Consider the following 20,396-nt stretch of genomic DNA (forward strand, 5'->3'; position numbering starts at 1 on the left):
TTTTTTACAACATGGGACATGAGGGTGATCATTCAGCTTATGTCAATGGATTGTTCTTCGCCACAAATCTGCTGGCAGAGAGATGTTTTGTGACATAATCTTAGCGGCCCGCTACGTAGAGATTGCTTGCCGTGATATTCCACTGTTTGCTTTCATCATTGTCGCACACCCAGCTATAGCTGACTTGTAAAGGAGAGATATCATGTGGCAAGTCACTAATGCGAGTGAAGACGTGCTAAGTCTACTTTTGCCAGCCATACCTAGAGATAGAGCCAAGAACGGAAAGCATCTCTTGTAGAGCATCTACAGTCTAATCCCGTGATACCGAGGATACGATAGTGTAAAGAAAAGGGAGCACGTTCATCATCAGCCACGGCTAGAGTAACTTTACCTCGCCCAGGCTTGATGTTACCGGCTGCTTCCGAGGAACGTCCTGAGGCTGCTTGTGAATAGTCGTCCCATAGAAGTTCCAGCAGACCATCAAACTGCTGGTATTCCCAATCAAATTGGCACACTGGCTTCCTTTCGGTGGAAAAAGGGTGCTTGCTTGAGATACTGGTTTCTAAGACCGCTTTGATGACGTGCTGCATAGTACCGGCCCATGTGAGAGGAAAGTTCATGAGACTGGGGACCGCTTGTGCTGAAGCGGTGATAGACTTGTTTGCCTTTGGGCCTACTTCCTGCTATTAGGGAAGAATTCATGACTTCACTTAGTTTCGAGATACGGTGCTTCAATAGCGGAAATTACTTGTACGAGTGAAGTCATATAATCCGTGTGTCAATGCCGGCGCGGCTACTTTCCGAGTACAGTAGGCGCTGGCTCGCGTGCTGGTTGTAATGTCCCATTCGCGGCTTTGCAATGTAAACGCTCTTCTTTCACTTTCTTTGCGACAACGGAGCTGGCGGACACCTCAGTGGGTCTTATCGCGTGGGCGAGAACACCCACCATCCCCGATAAGCGTATAGGCTTGTTGGGACTTACATAGGTATCCATGATGCCATTTCTGGGCACGATGGGATGTCCCGGCTCATCCACAACACAAAGCAAGACACCGCTACTCGTGTTTACGCAAACGCCTTTCGGCCCTATCGGCTAGCTGAAGAAAAGACGCAGCGTAGAGGGGAATATACGGAGAAGGTGTGATGATCATTATGATGATTATTTTGATAATAAGAAACTAGGTCAGGAAAGCGCTCAGCACTGGATCGTAATATTCGGACTTCCTCTCGAATGATTTGTAGACGCAGCTTGAGACCGAGTTAGGCTGTTGACTAACCGTCCATCGTGGCTTAGGTTCAGCAGTTAAAAATACAAGTGCTGACAGTTTCATTCCCATCCTCCCTCTCGGGATCTGGTTCTTGAGTGGTGAATTATATGACAATTGGCTTATCTGATTGTCATGGTGGGTTGTAGTTTACGCAGGTTAGCCTACATTAAGGGGAGCCACTCCCGCCTTTCCCGCCAGACCACAGCGCAGTGCGTGCTGCAGGTGGTATCAGTCAGGATCCCGTCGCCTCCTGTGAGTAGGCGTAGTGCTGTCGTTAGGAGTGAGCCCCCTGTCGCCCCGCTGACATGATCGCCTGCCCGCCCACTTTGAAGCTGACTCTCGAGCCAACCTTATCCGGCCTCCCTTACCTGCCTTGATCAAGGACACACTGACTGCTGTGCCCAGCCTCCGTGCTCGCCCTGCGCCTGACTTCCGTGTCCTGACGATAGAATATATCTCGCCTCTTCAGCTACCTTACCGACATTCTTACGCCTAACCCTGTCTATTGATCGTGTGCTTACATTCTCAGACCTATTTATCCCATCGTGTGATCCGTTGCACGCCGCTGAGACAGCCAGGCAGGCAAGCTGCACTTGCGGGGTGTACTGACAACACACGGGAGGGAGATCGTGACACACACAGACGGGCGGGGACAGCTTCCCTTCATCTGGCACAACACTGTAATACATATTGAAGCACCATTACGCTGTTCGAGTACCTGGCCGCCAGAATCATACTATCGCCACGAGTTCACTTTTCTATCGAGAATCATCCCGTCACACCTTATCCTCAGCGTCAACATTAATGAGAGCCTTATCGTCGCACTTCCCACCCACACCCTCTCTTCCCCTCACGATCGTCGAGAGACGACAACTCTAAACAACAATGGCCTTTCACCAACCTACGAGGCAGCTTACGCAGCGCATCATCCGTGTTGAGACCGATTCGCTCGAATCGCAAACACCAGTGCCGCCTATCTCTCAAACCCGCGATGAATCGCAAACATGGGTCCTCTTCTCCCCGGCTACAGACGCCGGTACCACTACATCCTATCTAAGCTCCGTCCAGGATTCACAGCCCACACCTGGCCGATCACGATTAAGTGACCTCGGGAGTCTCAATACAGTTGCAAGATCCGATCTCGACTCGAGACACGTCAGTTCTGTGGTGGCATCCGATGTTCTTGACGACGACGTCATCGAAGACGATGCGGAGCTTGACAGCTTAGACAGCCACCTACCGGACTTTCGAGCGGTGCCCAACGATCACAGCCATGGCTTTTCACAGTCAATACCAATTCTACCGACTCATGATGGCCTGGGTTCCTTCCGATTAGATAACCAGGCAATGGGCTCGGAGATGCAAGATCGGATCTATGCTTTCGAGCAATTCAACCCTCGAAGAGTGAAGAGGAGAAGAGAGAGCCTGGAATTGGCACAGCTTGAGATAGAACGCGAGCAAGTGCAAGAGATAGAGAGGACAAAACGCATTGAGGAGTGGCGTTTGGATCAGAGCCGGGTATTGCTGGAAGAGATACAGAGGGAGACGAGGAGGAGAAGGCAATCACAGGTGTCAACCCAGAAGCTTGGGTCAGCTATGTCACCTGCAGAAGATGCTGCGACAATGAGCACCGTTGGAGAGGCGACTCCGGAGACCTCGCTGGCAGGCAGCGATTGGCATGATCAGGATGGCGAGGAAGCGGCAAGAAGTCGTGATGGGCTATGGTCACGCTTTACTCGCCGGGTCATTGAAGACCTAATGGGAATCGACGACAAGACTCTTTCCATCCTCTTCGGGGAAGCTCTCCCGGACGATATTGATGATCTCTCATCAACGCCTAAGGCATCGACGGGATCGGGAAGCCATGTCACCATGCGGGGCGAGGTAGAGTCATTCCGTGACTCGTCCTGGCAGCTGCGCATGTTGGACCGGATTGCGCGTGAATTGGGCATGCTTGTGCATCATCTGTCATCTCACCCCCACCCCGGCGCCTTTTCAACCTACGTGCGCATGCAGCAGACGCCACTGCCTTACGCGGGCCTACCTGTGATACCTGAGGCTGCGGTTGATGCGGCCGATTCGCCCGCCAAAAACGTCGTGGACAGCACGCCCACCATGCCGCAATTCAAGCCGACCGTCGGGCAGACACAGCCAATGAATATTCCTGGGTCGCGGACTGCAGAGTCAGCATTGGAGACGACGCCATCTGCAGTAGGCGATGACGCAAGTGCAGCGTTCACACAGCAAGAGTGGGAGCAGGAGCTTGATATCAAGCTGGTCTTCCGTTACTTGCGCAGCCGCTTCACGAACCGCTCATCGTCGTCGGGCCCTTACACGTCCAGTGCGTCACACCTCGCCACCTCCAGTGCGCAGGACGTAGCTGCAAAAGCGGCTCGTGTGCGACAACACCATCCCCTAGTATCACGGGCCAGACAGGCTGAGAGGCGCACTTTCAAGGTGACGGCGCCTGCCAGCCCGACTGCGATGCGGCATGCTTCCAGCTGCGCGAGCCAGAGCACAAGGAGATCAGGCAGGCGGGGCAGCCTGAGTGTGAGCTCACGACACTCAAGTCGGCACTACTGGGATATCGGGGGCAGCATTGGCACGGGCAGTTTGATAGCAAGCACCGGACCGATGGGAAGTTGGGGCGAGGTCTGATCGGCCCCACCATGAGATACTGATAATACGTCCGGGGATGACCCAGTCAGCTTTGCGCATTAGCCTTTTGTCAATGAGGCAAGTGCTTTGTACTACTATTAAATACCTCCAGCGGTTTACGGGCCTGGCGTCGGGATTTGTCTTCTTCATCTTGGGATTGATTTTTGGTCCGCATATCCGGGAGAACACTGCATCAATCCTAGCATACATACATACCTTATACATATATGAACCGGCTGAGATGTCGGGCACGAGAACCACAACTTAGTTACATTAATGAACGACAATGAAATATCAGCATTACACATCCTATGAAGGAGAAAGCCCGAAAGTGTCCGTTACTGATCTGTCGTTCTCGGGGCTACGTCGTCGATATAGATTAAGCAACATGACATCGGTTTCGGAGCACAGCGACCAGACTCCGGTTGGAAGTGAGGCGGACTGTCCGGGCATATTATGAAGTTCCAATCCGTCAGCATTTGGGGGCCTGTGTGTCTGCGAAACAGTGCCACAAGTGGGTAGTGAGCGACGCTGCGCCGTGCAGCGCCCGAGTAATTGCCCGGGGGGTATTTACAAGACAGCAAGTTGATCTGGCCGAGCCGGCAAAGTTGTGGCGGTTGTCACGCCATGGCGTTGCGGCTGCTGTCCATGATGCCGAGAACGACGATGATGTTGTTGGATCTCTATCAAGTAGAAACCCACTTAACCACCCTCTTGGACCCACCGATGAGGGATGATGGGCAGCGCTGAGTGGGACAGGCGAGGCGGTCGTGTTTGGAGCTAGACGAGCTGCATGTCACTTGCGGAGGAGGTTCTCATGTGGACAGAGCCGCACCGCCTGAGAGATAATGTGAAGAGTCTCATGGAGTGACTTGGGAGCCCACGACGCGGTGGACAGGGGCCCTCGAACGAGTCTCGGCCAATGGGGTCTTTTCAGCCTGCAGCGAGCAAGGGAGGGTCTTGTTGTGGTTGTTGTCGATGGAGGCGTGCTGGCCAGTCGTCTGGCAGCCCTCCCCTCCATTCGACGCGTCTCTTTGGTGTAAAGTGGTTATGCAAGCACTGTAAGCTGCATCCTCACCCTCCGGCATCTCATCCCCCCCAACTCCACAACAAAACCTTGGAAAATTGGGCGACCCAGCTTTACGGAAGAGTTGATGCTGCTCTCTTCTTCGAGCCTGAGCCTGAGGAAGAGAGTTGCCTTCTTTTGCCTTCTTTTTGCGCTCTTTTCGGGGAGGATCACGACAGCAATGTCCCCTGCCTAGTCTACCTACCGGTAGTGTAGACATCTTAGTTGTGCTTCTGCAACTCAACTGATGATCCCTGCAGCCTGGAGCAGGGTTGTGTTGCTGTCGAGTCATCGCTGTTCGCCTGTTTCTGTCCGTCCGTCGCAGACTCGCATTGCTTCTTCCTCCTCGCGGTTTCTTCTCCACACTTTTCCCACGCCGCGCCCTGGCAGTTTTGGGTGTGTTACCTCACTTACTCTTAGTTACTGTACTTGACTCCCGTCTTTTAGTGACGGCTCCCCCCTAGACGCGGCGCCCGCATCGTACCGCACCGGCAACGCACCGCCTGCACCCACCTGCCAAGTGCCCTGTATCCAGCATACCTACAGTACACTAGAAACAACCCCACCCCTCCTCCTCCTCGTTCCCTCCTTCCCTCGTCTCGGTTGCTTGTCCATGTCTATCAAGCTTGCACTTTCCAATCCATCTGCCCACTCCCCTTCTGCGCCTCACTTTTGTCTTGTCTTCGCAACCATCTGCTACCTACGCTCGCCTGGCATTGCTCTTCCGTGCGCGGCCCTTTTACGAAGCTCGTCCAAAGTCGTCGCAGGCCTCGTTTCCTGGCGTTGCTGAACAAGACATAAATACGCGCTTCACCTCCTACTCCCGTCTCTTCACCTTCACCCTGGAACTCTGCATGTGGTCAGTCTCTGCCTGAGGATGATGCTCCATGAACTGCGATGCCTGCCTGAATACAGCCTGGACTAACAACCACAGTGCCATGTACTAGATCCCGCCTTACCATTGCGGCCCAGCTGGTCTGGTTGGGGCCGCTCCAGGAGGTTTCGCCGTCGTCTTTATATCGCCGAGTTTCCCTTGGACGTCTTTCACCTCTCTTCGACCCATTCCTCTTATGCCGGCGCGCAAAGTAGCAGGCCGCATCCAATTCCAACCGACCCAGGAGATGACCTCCCCGAGCCTCAATGGCCGCCACACCCTTCGAACATCCCGTCCCCACCAATTCTTTCCTCTTTGATATCTACAATGATGGTTCAGCTGCCCGGAACACGGTCAATTCCAATCTGCCAGGAGGACCTTGCAACTTCGTGGATCTAGCCCAAGGAGCCAATGGTGCCAAATGTGGGTGCCGTCGGTTCTGGAGTCGCCAGACAGCGGGCGCGGCATACTCAGGGAACTACACCGCGGACCAGGCCGGCTGGTGTATGTGTTCTCATCATGCCTGCTATCACGATGATGTCCAGGCTGCTGCTGCTGCTCAGGCGCCAATGCCAGCGCAGGTGCCTTTCCCAGAGGTCACCGCCGGCCAGGAGAACGAAAAGCCCAGGGGAAACAGGGAGCCATTGAGCCCGGTCCAGGACCTGGCCTCTTTTAATATGCCTTCTAGCCTCGGAGGCGCCGCCATGGACTTTGCTACCTTGAATTTCGCTTCCTTTTCCTCCAACATGTTAGACGGCGCCACCGTCCCCCAAGATGATAGGACTGTAATTGCGCCGGACAATTCTATGCCCGATACGTTAAGCTGGAGGAACTACGTCCAATCCCAGGCCGGCCATACTCCATTGCCGCCGATTCCTGCTGAGTGTCTAATGCCATCTCAGACGGCTTCTACTACCTCGTCCAGCCAGATGAGATATCTTCGGCCTTTTGCAGGCAAGGGACTCCAGACACTAAGTAGTGCTCCTGAACCTAGTGTTCGCGATCCATCGAAGAATGCAGATGCCATAAATGAACATCAAGACCATGACACACCGGATGCAGGCGCTGGTGAGGAGAGCTATATGACCCGCTATCTGCAACTCTCCGGCGCGGCAACTCCCAGGCCGGGAACTACTCAGGAGCTTGCTGAACTAGCCGACTCCGCTTCTCCAGGTCCTGGTGGACCGGGCCGTGAGGCTTTCCTGAACCTCTCTAATGCTGTCAGTGGCCATGAGCAGCGCCTGGATAAATTGGAGAATGCTTCATTCTCTGTAGCTGGTCACGAGGAATGTCATGACAAGCACGATCAGAGTGATCTGCGGATTACGGATCTCGAGTCCCGAATGGAAGACGTTGAGAAGAGGCTTAATGACGACAACACCAGTCTCGCCAGCAGTCGTCGCATTCTCCAGCATGACGAAGATGCCACAAATAGTGTGATATCCGTATCAACGAACGCTACAACTCGCGTAGCGGACCAATCACAAATTTACAGCCAATTGCATGCTTTGCAGGTTCAGGTCAACAGACTACAGGCAGCATCATTGCCTTCATACAACTCTCCCTGGGAAGTAGAAGTTGTCTTCTTGCCATTTCCTCTGAAGGGAATCTGGCTCCAGACAAATGAATTCCCCACTCAGAGGTTGTCTGGTGGCCGTGAGTCTCATATCGAGGAGTGGACTCAGCAGCCCAACACACTTAGCAGAGCAACACCCGACCCTCAGTCGCCCTACATGGCTGAATGGGCGGGCCAAGACTCCGACTGGCTTCTGCCTAGAGCATGCGCACCAGGTCGCATGATTGATCAGCGACTGAAGAGTCGTGGTCTTGTCAAGACAATTTCCGTCCGCGGATCGGATGCCCGAAGTGTGCAACTCGCCATCGGTAACGCTTTCGACACCGTGCTCCGGGCCATGCCCTCCACACCGGTCTCGGTGGTGCATAGGTCGCCGTATGCTGCTGACTCTCGGCTTGCCAAGTTCCTCGGCCTCCAACAAAGTTGGGTGCCACTACGCAAGGTCCACAAAGACTCACGCCTGCGTTTCCTGTCTCCTGCTGAGCTATTGACGCCTGTCTTGTGGGATGCTGCATTTCTCATGAACAGTGTTGTTATGAAGGCTACAGGCATGCAACGACTCTACGTGACACAGCCTGAGGCATATCTACAAGATCATGCCCGCCCTGTTCACCGAGGTTCCGAGACTGGGTGGACATGGCAGAAGCTACGCGAGCTAAGTCGTGTGTATCCGGATTCGCAGAGCAGCGCTAGCAGTGCTGAAGTACCTGAGGCAGACGCAGCCGAAGAATACTGGACTTGGAATGATCGTCTCGACGAGGTCCCAAGTCCGCAGCAATCTGGCCTGAGCCTGAGGCAGGGCCATGGCAATCAGCTGCATGTCTCACGATCATCTGATGAGTCATCGCAACAATACTTCACTGGTCTTCAGTCCCAAATGAGATCGACCAGCCCGGTGATTTTGAGAGGACAGTCTCCTGCCATCCAAAGGGAGCGCAAGGGGTCTCGACCGCCGCATGTTCGGACTGCATCTATGCCACCAACTCTCCCGGCGGTGCTGTCACCACTAGGGCAAGGCAAACGTCGTGTTGCATCATATAGCATTGCCAACAATAACCTGCCCTATGAACGAAGGTCGTCTCCATTGACTACCACGCGTCCAAGTCCGCGTATTCCAGCGGCTGTACCTGCTGCAGCGGTTGTCTCTAGGCAGCGTCGGCGAACCACTCGTTCGCCCAGCCTACGACCTCGCAACACCCCTCGATGGAGCAATCTCAGTATGAGCCGGAGCCCAAGCCTCGCTCCGATCCCAGTGCCGGGAGGCTACATGGATCATGACAGTCGGGGCGACAGGCGTACGACGCCATTTGCCTACGCTACTCCGTATAGCAACGCGCCTCTTGACCTACCACCCCAAGTGCGCCAGGGCAGTCGCAGCATCAATGTATACGAGGATGATGACATGGATTATGATGATGAAGATCGGGGTAGTTCAACGGACCCCTATGATGACAGCGAGATGCTGGAAGATGAGGCCGATATGAGAGGCCATGCTCTTGCTGACAGCGATGTTGACATTGATATCGACGTCTATGAAGACGAACTTGATGACTTGGATGATATTGAATCTGAGTCCGCTGGTGCCTCGAGTCAGCAAAGGCACCTTCCGGCAGCCCACCAATCATCCCAAGACGCGCAGCACGCTCAGCTGCCTGAGGATGAGCCATGGCCAGGCATTGAGGACAACATGTCTGATGGAGAGAACATGGATCCTTTGGACATTGAGATTGAAGATGCCGATGGCAGTGACATGAGCAGCCAGCCATCGGAATATCCCAGTACTCAACGGGCTTGGAATCAACCAGGTGATGGAGAGGGGAGTGCCTCAAATGACGGAATGGGATTCAAAATTCATGAAGATGATGGGGATGCAGTCGCGCAGTGGCCCTGATATAACTCCACCGGCGTGTATGTGTATGAATGGGCGAGATGGGCTCAGAAGGGTGCGAAACGGTTCTCTCGGTGTGGTCTCTTTTGTCCTGTCACGGATCTATTTTGATCATCCCGGATTTGATAGGAGCGTATGGTGTTTTGGCGTTTCAGCGATGGGATATACCTGTGTCATTTCATGCGGTCCCATGTTCTTGTTTAGATAAGACAAATCTCGACCATCTATCTATACTAGCAGCCTGCACATAGATTCCTGAAAGGAGCCTGTGCTTACGTTTTAGGCTCTAATACAGCTGACCACTACTCATCATATCCTTCTTGATTCTGCCACTCGTATCGGTGCTTGTGGTGCAGTGCCTTTCATACTTCTCGTGACGTACTATCGAACCTAGAACTGAAGCGTCATAACTCGGGTCAAGTCTCAACACACAAAGCCTAGCATAATCTGTCTCATGAGCATCATTCATTTTGTCTACCTAAGCCATTCCTCTTAACTCGAATTGGTTATCAACGCCTCCCAAACGCCATCATTTCAAACCACCAGGAAGAAAGTAGCTGCTGCTGTAATCAATCTGAACATTTATGCAAAGTGTATATTCTCCCTGTTGAACTCGTACAGCAGGCGCAGGAAGTCGTTCTCCTCGAGCTTCGACGCCCGCTTGTCCGTCATGTCGGCGCCCTCGAGCACGCGCAGGATCTTGCTGCGCACTAGCTCCGCCGTGCGCGTCTTCTTGCGCTTGCTCGGCGTCTTGGCCGGCTGGCTCGCCCGCGCCGCGGCCGCCTGCTCCTTGAAGAACTCGGGCGTGTCGGTGTCGTCGTCGTCATTCTGGCCTCCAGCGTCCTCGTCGTCCACGTCCATGATGCCGCCCCACTCGTCATCGTCCGCCTTGCCATTCGCGGTCGGAGCCCCATCGACGTCCATGTCATCGGCTGCTGCGGCGCCGTCGTTGTCCACGAGGGTGTCGTCGACGGGGATGTTGTTCATGGCGCAGTAGGTGCGGTAGTTGCGCTCGAGCATGGCCAGCACCTCCTTGGTGCCGAGGAAGGAGGCGCGCATGGTGCGGTTCTTGCGGCCGAAGGCGATGCGCAGCAGGCCGTCCCACTCGTCGAAGCTGACGTTGGGGCGGTCCTTGCCGGTCTTGGGCTCGATGCGCACGACTGAGGACTCGACTTGCGGCTGGTAGATTTTGGTCAGAGCAGTATCTTGGGGGAGTGGCGGTGCGTAGCTGGTGGTGATTTAGACTTACTGGAGGCTTGAAGTTGTTCTTGCCGACTTTGAGGACATGCTGAAACACAGGTTAGCAGCTGGCAGAAACAAGACAACATCAAGGTGCCCATGCCGTAATCTTGGCAAAGAACTGCGCATTCACGGATAAACGGCAGTACAATGGATCTCCCGGTCGAGCCGTCAGGCGCATGGCAAACTCTCTCTGAAACATGAGTATCGACGTCCTCGGAGGATTCGGCATAGACAGCAACTTGAACACCAAGGGGCTGGAAATCTGGTAAGGGGTATTGCTGATGCAGACGTCAAACTGGGGAAAGTCCAGCTTGATGGCGTCGCCCAGTAGTACGTCCAATTTTTTCTGCGCCGGTGTTCCTTGTACTCGCTTGCTCAGTTCTGCCGCCATTCCTGTTGTCCCATGGTTAGCTACTATTCCCACTTTCTCATGTTCGTCCGGTACTCACGAGGATCGAGTTCGACGGCAATCAGGCGGCGGGCCTTCTCGAGGATTCGGACGCTGATGTTCCCGGTACCTGGACCGACTTCGAGGACAGTATCGGTGGGTTTAAGGTCTGCTTTTTGCACAATGGCCTGGAGAAAAACAGGTCAGCACCGTGGGGTTCGATCTGGCTAGACGGACTGCTGGACGTACATCTGCGATACCAGGATTCTTTAGGATATGTTGTCCGACATTTGTGCTAGAGACATAACATTAGCAGTGAATAACGGTGGAGTGACGTGCTTCTGTACTTGAACTTGAAGACATTGTTCTTGGCCGCCGCTGCGGCTGCGGCCTTGGATGCGCTCGAGGAGTTGCGGTCGTAGGGCGAAGACGAAGCGCCTGCGCGCTTGGGGGTCTTCACCTTGCCCATTGTCGAATGTGATACTGCCGCCCCAGTATACAGGTCATTGATGTTCTCTTTCTTCGCTAAACAGTCGGGAAATCAAGTCGTAAGGCGGTTTGCGCTTGGAACGGTGATCGACAACGAGATGGTGGTCGGTGAAAAGAGGACGGGATGGTGCCCTCCAAATTAAAAAATTCTTATCTTATCGCTGGTGTGCCCCGCGAACGCCAAGATTATCGTACTGCGTAGTAGTAGGTTCAATTAGACTCGGTGACAGGGGCAAGGGTGCTGTAACTCCAGGACCCACTCTTCTCCGGCGGCCACGGCAGAGAGAGCATTCAGATGCAAGAGGCAACCAACCAGCCGGAACTGGAAATATCACAAACACATAGAGATGTTATGAGCTTTCGGAATGATGCTCAGATTTGGCAGCTCGTACTTCAAGCATCCTGTGAGGTAACACATTTGATCGAATAGTGAGAGCTTAGACTATCCAGAAACCCATGTTGCTGCAAGTGCAGTCCAACGGCGCAGCAAGGCGAAGTGAAAGGCAGCTTTCTGCAGCTGTGTAAGCCCGTTAAATTACATACATCCATCCTCGAAGTGTCCAGATCGGTTTAACGGCTCATAAGCAAGAGACTCAGACTTGCATCGCATCTTGTTCAAGATTATCTCGACAATTTCAGACATCACGATCAATTGGCAATTCCACTGTCGCCGCCTCCGCCGCCGCCGGTAGCCTTGCCGCAGGGACGAACGCGAGTGCATTTGAGGCTTAGCAGCCACTCCACGTCGCCCTCCCATCCCCATCGATCGCCGCCAATATTTCATCTGCCCGCCCCATAACACCGGCAAGCGTTGAATTTCACCGCCGTCTCAGCTCTTTGACCTCTACATCCACAATTTCATCAGACCGGCGATTGGGCAACAATATGCCTGGTTTCTCTACTCAGCGACCACTGATTGTTGATGTGCTTGAGGCTAGTTGCGGATACATGACGTGAGTTAGCTCGATTGAGCCACGACCAAGAGACTTGGCAAGCAACGCCATCGCGGGAAACGCAGGGAAAGAGAATTGCGCTTCATAATCGCAGACAATACAGACATCGCCATGTCGATACGCATAGCGCTCGACAACCCGCCAGAGTTCTACACGAACCTGGACGTGGTCACAGGCCGGATAGTTCTTGGCCTCAACCGGCCCGAGCAGGTCGGCGCCGTCATTGTGAAGCTGGAGGGCGAGTCCAAGACGGCGTTGAGCGTGCCTGCTGGTGTACAGGAAGATCTCGGTCACAGCCGCAGGGCGTCTAATAGTGGCAACATCATTCATGAGAGCCACAAGATCCTTTATAAGGTCCAGCAGGTCTTTCCGGATGAGAATGTGCCGTCTGTGGCTATGCCGGTGATGCTCAACCCGGGCCAGTATGCATGGCCCTTCCGATTCAAGGTTCCTTTCAACAATGCCTGCAGCGACCCGAATGCCATGGCCAGGATGGGCGGGTTCGCTGGGGCTGGCGGATATGCCTCTGGGTCTGGTCTGTTCGGTCTCGGAGGCATCAGAGTCATGGACGGGAGCAAGCAATTGATGTATCCTCACGTCACAAAAACGCTGCCGCCCAGCTTTGACGGCTTTCCAAGGGAGGCCGAGATTCGTTATTACATCAAAGTCACGATACAACGGCCTGGTCTATTCAAGGAGAATTGGCGGTACCAGATAGGCTTCAAGTTCTTACCGATAGAAGCGCCTAGACCGCCAATTACGAATCAAGAAGCGTACGCCAGGCGGCCTTTCACCTTCACACCACGGACGCCAGTGCCTCTAAATCCAAAACGAGCCAAGAGATCTAGTTTCTTCGCCGGGATGGGAAGCTCGAGCTACCAGGTCCCCGGCCCCGGTCCTACTCCGTCTGAGGACGGAAAGCAGGGCCAGGCTCAGCCGCCGTCTATCGAGATGTCGGCCCGCCTACCACACCCTTCCATCCTCACTTGTAACAAACCAGTACCCCTCCGCCTCATCGCCAAAAAGCTTGTCACGTCCAGAGAACAATTATATCTTACCTCCCTTCAAATTGACCTTGTTGGCATGACGCACGTCCGCTGTCAAGACTTGATCAACACCGAAACCACCCGCTGGGTCGTTACCTCGCGTGCCGGTCTGGCTATCCCCCTCTGCCCACCTGACGACCCCATTGGTGCCGAGACCGTCATCCCCGACACACTTTGGCGCGACCAGCCCCTTCCCAATACCGTCATGCCGTCCTTCATAACATGCAACCTCAGTCGCTCATATCAGCTGGAGTTAAAACTTGGCGTTAGTTGGGGCTTACCACCATCTTCATCCAATTTCCGCCTCGGAAAAGCAAAAGAAGTTGGCATCGTCCCGCAGGCCATCTTCTTACCGCTACACTTCAGCACTGTTGAGGTGTACTCCGGCCTTGCGCCCCCGGAGTCACTTGTTGAAGCAATGAGACAACAAAGCGTCAGAAGACCTAGGCCGCCACCGCGGCCGAGCGCAGCGCAATCGGCGCCGGTCGTGCCGTCAGCAGATCCCTTATATCCTCCGCAGTTAGCACCGGGTCAGACGCCCGGGCAAGCCGGCGCGGGTGCCGCAGCGCCGCCTTATGATGAAGCACCGCCCAGTTACGACGAGGCAATGGCGGAGGAGATGACAGGTCCGGTCTTCCCGGCAGGCCAGACGCGGCCGGCATATAGCGGTGTCACGAATGAGAATGCACCAGACTCATTACCTAGTAAAAACTAAACCAGTCGGAAAACATGAGTCGGGAGCAGATCATGACTTAAGAGCACCCTGAAGGATGTATGCAATACAGAAGGGGAACGTACCTTGCTTTAAGAGGTTATCTATGTAAAGGACAACTCAAGAACAAGAACTGGGCAGAGAGCAAAGGTGTTAGAAGGGGGCCGATGCTTGGTCAGTCAGTATATACCATGATTATTGTGATTAATACCCTGTTAAATTGGTTTATTCCTTCCAGTATCAATTACCCTGACCAATACGTTCATTACTTTATGAAGTGGCGCTGGTTCTGATCATGTCGCTTCGGCAATGTGAGGCTGAGGAGCTAGCCGATTTGATTGGTTTCATGAGCCAGCCAGCTGCATGTCGAACCTAGTATCCTTCACCTCTCCTTTTCTATCATTGGGTTCATCTACTACGCATTCACCCTTTGAGTCGCTCGCGGCTCGGGCGTCGTGTGACAGCCGGATCGATCACCCTCGGCCTCAGCGCAACACCACATCAACACATCCTGAGGTAGTGCAAATATCACAATGTCCATTTATGTGTATGAGGCATTACCAGATCAGAGCTTTGTCCGAGTACTAGTTCTTTACTCAGCCTCGAGCCGAGCCGATCCCCTCGAGTGCGACTTGGTTCTTTATGATCGAGATGCAGTATCTTCAGCGACTTGGCCAGATGCATCGTATGACGCGGTGTCTTACGTCTGGGGTGAGCCAAACTTCACACATCAGATCATGTCGAGATCTACATCCACCAAACTGGCAATCACTCAGAATGTAGACACTATACTCCGGTATCTACGCAAGACAGAGTCCCCATGCCGCTTGTGGCTGGATGCTGTTTGTATCAACCAGGTCGACGAAGACGAAAAGAGCATTCAGGTTTCCATCATGGGGCAAATATATCGCAGGGCTCGAAAAACACACGTCTGGCTTGGTGAGGGAGATGACGATACCGCAACTGTATTTTCTCGGCTCCATGCATTCGCAGGGTTGGCTCCGCAAGATGGCTCTTCTTCTAGAAGGCGATCTATTCCTCCGGGACTCAGTGAGGGACTGCGTGATTTCACCACGCAGAAACTTGTCAATTTCTTATGCCATCCGTGGTTTCGAAGGCGATGGGTTATCCAGGAAGTTGCGCTCAGCCATGATGTGCGTGTGCACGTCGGTGATAAGAAGATTAGCTGGATCTTGCTAAAAGATGGCCTAGACCAAATAATCCAACACAACGACACCACGATTCCAGACAATGAGGCGCGACTAGCCCTCACCACAATAAAACACATGCACATATCTAATGGTAATCTTTTAGATTTGATTTGGCACCTGGATTACACCCAATGTTCAGATCCCAGAGACCGATTTTACGCCCTTCTTGCAACGCTCTCAAAGCAATACCCGGGCATCCCCCTTCCAGTGGAATATCGGCAACATTGGACCGGATTGTTTCTGCGTGTGGCTAATTCTGAATCTTTGGACAATCTAATATGGCATCGCACCGCATTCGGAGCTCTCTCGGACATTGATGCGTCGTTGCCATCTTGGGTTCCAAACTGGTCTCGACCAAGGAAATATCTTGGACATGATAATAGATGGTATACCATCGTCCATGGCCAATTACCAGACGCAAATTCGCTTAAGAACTCTCAGGACGGCCGTATCAGTTATGTGCGTGAGGGGTGGCAGCCTGAACCACGCGGCCGCGTGCTGGAACTAAGAGGGAGGCCAAAGACTTCAGGATGTGTTGTATGGGGCACTTGGCCAACAAATGCATCAATACCTTGTCTCTCGGAGTATCTCGACCAAGAGCTCAAGGGCCTTTATAGATCGCTCCCTGCGAATGATCATAACACTGTAAAAGCAAAAGTTGAGGCAGAGGCAAAAAGCGGTCTTCGAAACCTGATTGTCGACATTCTGTTTTATTGCAACGTCTCTCAGTATCACGATCATTCCACGAAGAATCAACCCGTTGTCCGAAAAGCCATATGGAAGAAATTTACGGAATTTGTTTTCTTGTGGCTGTTAGGTTTGCTTACAACTCAAGAGCTGGAAGAGAAAATTCTAACTGGCTGGATGAATATGATCGAAGATCAGCGCAAGCTCCATAACAGGATAGTAGCCTGTCTAAGTCATTGGCCTGAGTCCAAGAGAACATTGGAAGGATTCTTCAAGTGTCTTGGCAGCAACGGCCTCGAGGCAGATCAACACGACTTTGAAGTTGTTAAGTATGTCGTGGGCAATTCTGTTCCTCTTCTCTTGAGACACTTGGAGAACTTTATGACTCAGACCACATTGTTCTATGATAACCTTGGTATGATGTGGTTGGGAGCTGCTGGTATGCAGACTGGTGACAGTGTTATACATGGACTGCTTGACTATGGCTTAATACTTAGACCTACGAGATCAGTCGATTATCGGGCAATGAATCCGAGATCTCCAATTGATATTTCAGACGGGACAGATACAGTATATCGATTGATCGGCGTATGTAGAGAGTTGAGCAGCAAGCAAAGGGGCAAGACTCTTGAGTCTACTATTAATGTAGCGGAACCGGCAAGAAATTACTCCGTCGTTTAACATAATGTCGAGAGATTACCAAAGTATAAGAAGTTATATCTCGACCGCTCATAGCGTAAAACATGTTCTCCTGTGCTCTACAAACAGAGAAGAGGGGATGGCATTACGGTAGAATCCATAAGGGAAAGTATCATATTCTTCGTAGCCATATTCCAGCTCCTATGGTCTTGGCATTCCCATCAATATTCAAATACAAAGGTTAGCCGAAACTCGAATGCGAGTTCAACTGGTCCGTACTCCAAACAACATATTGGAAAACACTAAGAATATGGCCAAAGACGTTAGTAGAAAATGTCTGTACCTCAAAACAAGACCAAACCAGTAATAGGTCACGTTAACACCCTCAAGTTAATACTCGATGATGTGTATTGTGGTGACAATTTAACAAGTTGATTGATTGCAAAGATGTTTTGAGAAGGAAAGTGAGTTTGCTGGTGACTTAGCACTGAATTGGCACCCTTAGAGCTATGCCAGAGTGTAAGCGGGAGCCATGGTGCCTTTTTCTTGGGAAACTTACTACCTAGGTAGTCAAGCTTTCCTATTTGCCAAATGTTGCCTCTTCAGTTCTGACCATTGCCGCTGCCTTTCTTTTTCTTTTATTCTGTCGGAGTTCCGTTGTGCAATTGGTATTTGATTGATACGATCCCGGATCTCATCCCGTCGAGCTCGTTCACGATCCACCATTTCAGGTGTGAATGGGTTGTTTGATGTTACTTCGCCCTTATTAGTCACAGAAGAAGATCTCCGGCCAGTTTATACTCACTATCTTCGACATATTGACCCTCCAAAGACCGGATTTCGTTACGGTATTTCTCAATTAAAGAGATACCGTAAATACCAGCTTCATCCTCTTCAGGCTCCTGTTCGATGATCAAATCCTCATACTTGGAGAATACATCGAACTCGTTCAAAAAGGCGTTGCTAACAATGGCGTTCACTGGGAGGTCGTCCATGATGTGGAAATCACACTTGATGGGTGCATCTTCTTGGCGGAACTTCCATCGCACATTTCTCACCACACCACTGGTGAAGCCCAGAGAGCCATCGACAAACTGCACTCTGCATCTGTGGCTTCTGCCCTTTCGGATCTTGAGTCCAAGTTTCCGAGCATATGCGGAGGACATAGCCATGATGTCGGATCCAGTGTCAGGAACTACAGAGCAGCCTACCCCGTTCAAGTATCCCGAGAGAAGATCCTGGTGACCTCCAAGAAGTTTAAGAGATATCAATTTGGAAAATTTCTTCTTAAGTCGATTGGCATATAGAGTCATTGTCTGGGTTATGCGGAGAAATTTCGACCCTAGCACTAGAGCATGTGTAGTTCTCTCTAATACAATGCATATGAGTGCATGAGTCTTTTTCTCCCCTGAGAACGTGAAGGTGCCATGGACTACTCCAGGTGAATAGATTCGTTTCCCCGATGGAAGGGGTATGTAACCATCAGTACTGGGCTTAGTTTTCAACCCTAGTTTACTCGCAAGTGTCTGGGAAATAATATTGAAACTCGATCCGGTGTCGGCGTTGGCGTTGACTGCCACCCCGTTGAATTCCCCTGATACTTCGAGTTGTTGCGTATGTGTTGGAGAGTACGATTGTGATTTAAGTGGTCGCTCGATGCTAGTATTCACCGTATCTTGAGCTTGGATCTGTTAGTCATGTCTCTAAGAATAAATTGGCGTATTGAATCTTACCTGGCGTTGTCTCATTCGATGAGTTTGGCGAGTTATCAGTAGCGGGAGGCTTGCTCCTGTGCTGGCGAAGTGTTTCGTAGATCTCCATTGTTTCTGCCACAATCTGGTCTTGGAAAGTCGGTCTTTGTTCTGGTTGTTGTATGAGAGACATATGAAACTCGTGTTCCAATTTTGAGTCATACAACCACTCTAGTCTTACTTTCGGTTGAATTAAGAAAGTAAACTCGCTTCTTATAAATTCTTCCGTCGTTCTTAGGCTTTCGACACCAGAAGATGCCGTATTATCATCCACGAGTACTTGATGGCCACGGCTGTTTTGTGTCTTCTTGGTTTCGGAAATGGGGAAATTGAAACGTCGCAGAGCCCCGAGAGATTTGCCAACTTCACTTCGTTCTTGTTGTAGAATATCGTATTCCTCTTTCTCGCCCCTGCTTCCAGGCCGCGGTCGACGCCTTCTGCGCTCCATTGCCGTGATGGATTGTCTTCAAACCTGGCTACCCAGAATCAAGACGCTAAGTAAACGTGCAGCCTTACGCGGGTATGTTATCATCAAATGGCTCAAATGGTGATATTAAACATCCGATAGCCTCAACTATCACCGCAAAGACGAGAATTTGATCGGTGCCAGTGTGTAAAGTTTACTCGGGACAGTGATACCGCTATGGCTTCTTGCCCTAACAGGGTTGAGACTCAAATTATTGTTCACGATGTTCAAGGGCAACGGGCTAGAAGGATGCAAAATGGAAGGGGAACAAGGCGTTACTAGTGCTCATCTCGGAGACCAGGGGACGAGTTTCAGCCTAAAGGCCGGATTGACTGAGCCAATCGACAGGCAGAAGCTGCCACAGCCACAGTGAGAAGGCTTTCCGCAAGGCATTGTCGGAAGACCACACGCAACACCGAGTACCATTGCCTTGGAGTGATGAGACATTGGATTCTTCTTGCCAACAGCTAAATATCCGGTGCTCTCGGTTATTGTCGAACAAGTTGCGAGAAGTCCTTCATGATTACAGAATGAGAATACTGTTTCATGCCGCCAAAGAATGCACACACGCAGCGTCAGCGATATGAAGGATACTTTGGGGCTGGGTCGTGGCTTGCGCAAGATCCTGACAATGAAACGTTTATATTCCGAAAATTCGATAAGCTCACGGCCATAAACTTACTCTACATGCAGAGTGAGTTGATAGAGCTTGAGAGAAAGATAGAAGAGATGCATGTGAAGACTTTGAGCTGCGATGAGCCAGAACTCAAGGATGTTGCTGCGACATGGGAGGTCCTTATCGATCGAGACGACCTTAGTAACGAACAACTGCTTGAGGCCCAAGAGCGACTTGATCTCATTCAAGAGCTGAGAACCAAAATCAAAGAATATCGTGAGTGACAAATATCTCGCCTACAGGGTGTTCTATGGCTAACCAACAGCTAGACGAGGCGCTATTATTGCAAAGCCAAATAGCACAGTTGAAGCATCCTGATAATCGTGTTCTCGAAGCTGTGACACATTTCTTTCAGAGACCTCATCCGATTCTTGGTGGGAAAGCGAAGGAGTTCCTCGATAACAAGAACGATCTGATAGCAATCAAGTCACCAGGTGAGGTCGACTTTCTGTCGAGATGGCTAAGGCAACATTGGGTATATGATGTAGGTTTATCTCGCTATGTCGTTGAGCTCAGTCTGACTGTCAGCAAGAAAGAAACCGCACGCGATAACTTCAACCAGTTTGGACGCTTTAATGAGGCGTCAATAAACATGACGGTGAACGTGATCACTATTATTCTGGCAGCCGTGTTTCTGTTCGGTTCGATCATTGGCTTTTACTTCGTTAGAGGAGCAGTGGTGAAGCTAGTCATGATTGCTGTCTTCACAGCATTGTTCGCTGCAAGTCTCGGTCTTATCACAAATGCCCGAAGGGCTGAGATTTTTGGTGCAACAGCAGCGTATGTATTAATCTTTGAAACTCAGT

General features: G+C 51.8%; 3 protein-coding genes across 3 annotated transcripts; 1 reads left to right on the forward strand and 2 right to left on the reverse strand.

Moving 5' to 3' along the window:
• Positions 1-9,912: 9,912 nt before the first annotated feature.
• Positions 9,913-11,429, reverse strand: UCRPA7_7464 (putative dimethyladenosine transferase protein; the record flags this gene model as incomplete). Its single annotated transcript, XM_007919998.1, has 6 exons — positions 9,913-10,509; positions 10,580-10,618; positions 10,703-10,965; positions 11,022-11,148; positions 11,210-11,255; positions 11,308-11,429. 6 exons carry the CDS (start codon positions 11,427-11,429, stop codon positions 9,913-9,915), a joined length of 1,194 nt encoding a protein of 397 aa, XP_007918189.1.
• A 1,084-nt stretch (positions 11,430-12,513) lies between these two features.
• UCRPA7_7465 (putative arrestin-like protein) lies at positions 12,514-14,163 on the forward strand (the record flags this gene model as incomplete). The annotated part of the gene is made up of 1 exon (XM_007919990.1): positions 12,514-14,163. The coding sequence occupies one exon, from the start codon at positions 12,514-12,516 to the stop codon at positions 14,161-14,163; it is 1,650 nt and encodes a 549-aa protein (XP_007918181.1).
• Positions 14,164-17,467: 3,304 nt separating this feature from the next.
• On the reverse strand, positions 17,468-18,010 carry UCRPA7_7466 (hypothetical protein; the record flags this gene model as incomplete). Its single annotated transcript, XM_007919993.1, has 1 exon — positions 17,468-18,010. The coding sequence occupies one exon, from the start codon at positions 18,008-18,010 to the stop codon at positions 17,468-17,470; it is 543 nt and encodes a 180-aa protein (XP_007918184.1).
• Positions 18,011-20,396: the final 2,386 nt, after the last annotated feature.

The sequence above is a fragment of the Phaeoacremonium minimum genome (assembly GCF_000392275.1).
Source record: "Phaeoacremonium minimum UCRPA7 unplaced genomic scaffold PA7_03_scaffold_533, whole genome shotgun sequence".
Lineage (NCBI taxonomy): Eukaryota > Fungi > Ascomycota > Sordariomycetes > Togniniales > Togniniaceae > Phaeoacremonium > Phaeoacremonium minimum.